At 63.4% G+C, this 927-nt stretch overlaps 1 protein-coding gene across 1 annotated transcript; it reads left to right on the top strand.

Annotated features, from left to right (window-relative positions):
* Positions 1–6: 6 nt before the first annotated feature.
* Positions 7–740, top strand: LOC109364926 (dnaJ homolog subfamily B member 13-like). Its single transcript, XM_019611504.1, has 2 exons — positions 7–442; positions 575–740. The coding sequence occupies exons 1-2, from the start codon at positions 375–377 to the stop codon at positions 708–710; spliced, it is 204 nt and encodes a 67-aa protein (XP_019467049.1). The 5' UTR covers positions 7–374; the 3' UTR covers positions 711–740.
* Positions 741–927: the final 187 nt, after the last annotated feature.

The raw sequence follows: 927 nt of genomic DNA, 5'->3' as shown, positions 1-927 counted from the left end.
GGCTGTGAGCAGGGCTGCGGCTGCTTCCACTGCCTCCCCTGTGTCAGCTGCTCAGCTTTGTCCATTAGAACCGATTTTTATCTGTCGTGGGGGTGACTGCTGTTGGTGGGTGGGGGTTGGGGATTAAACCGTGGCTGTGGGCTGAAATAAAGCAGCTTTCATAGAGCGCGTGTGGAGGAAAAGCCATCATTGAGCTCAAAAAGGCGCGTGGGGGTCGGCTCGGAGGCGGGAAATGGCGGCGCCGGAAGAGCCGCGGCTCCCGGCGTGCCTCGCGCCGTCGGAACCGGAAGTGTGGCGAACAGCCGGAAGTGCGGCCTGGCCGCGTTGCCGTGGTGACTCCGCGCTTGCTACGTATCCATAGCGACGGAGCCGCCATGGGGCAGGATTACTACGCCGTGCTGGAGCTGAGCCACACCGCCACGGATGCCGACATTAAGAAGGCGTGAGGGGGGGACGGGGACGTGTGGGGAGAAGGGAAGGATAGCGTGGGGCTGGGCTCGGGGCAGCCGGCTGCCTCAATCCACCACCGGGCCTGGCGGGGGCTGCAGGCCGTGCTCTGCTCCTCCCCCCGCAGGTACCGCCTGCTGGCCTTGGAGAACCACCCGCAGAAATGCAAGGAGCCGTGGGCGTGGGAGCGGTTCCGGCTGCTGGCTGAAGCCTACGATGTGCTGAGCGACCGTAAGCCGTGGGGGCTGAACTGCATAGAGTGATAGAATGGCCTGGGTTGCAAAGGAGCACAGTGCTCACCCAGTTCCAACCCCCTGCTGTGTGCAGGTCCCCAACCAGCAGCCCAGGCTGCCCAGAGCCACATCCAGCCTGGCCTTGAATGCCTGCAGGGATGGGGCATCCACAGCCTCCTTGGGCAACCTGTTCCACTGCCCTCACCACCCTCTGCATGAAAAACTTCCTCCTCACATCCAACCTAAA

Source organism: Meleagris gallopavo, unplaced genomic scaffold, assembly GCF_000146605.3.
Source record: "Meleagris gallopavo isolate NT-WF06-2002-E0010 breed Aviagen turkey brand Nicholas breeding stock unplaced genomic scaffold, Turkey_5.1 ChrUn_random_7180001938297, whole genome shotgun sequence".
Lineage (NCBI taxonomy): Eukaryota > Metazoa > Chordata > Aves > Galliformes > Phasianidae > Meleagris > Meleagris gallopavo.
Note: the sequence above shows the minus strand (reverse complement) of the source record. Positions and strands in the feature narration are given on the sequence as shown.

Excerpts from the sequence above, each read along its gene's own strand:
- LOC109364926 (XM_019611504.1), top strand. The coding sequence starts at position 375 with ATGGGGCAGGATTACTACGCCGTGCTGGAGCTGAGCCACACCGCCACG. Across the intron at positions 443-574 it reads GATGCCGACATTAAGAAGGC|GTACCGCCTGCTGGCCTTGG; the intron begins GTGAGGGGGGGA and ends CTCCCCCCGCAG.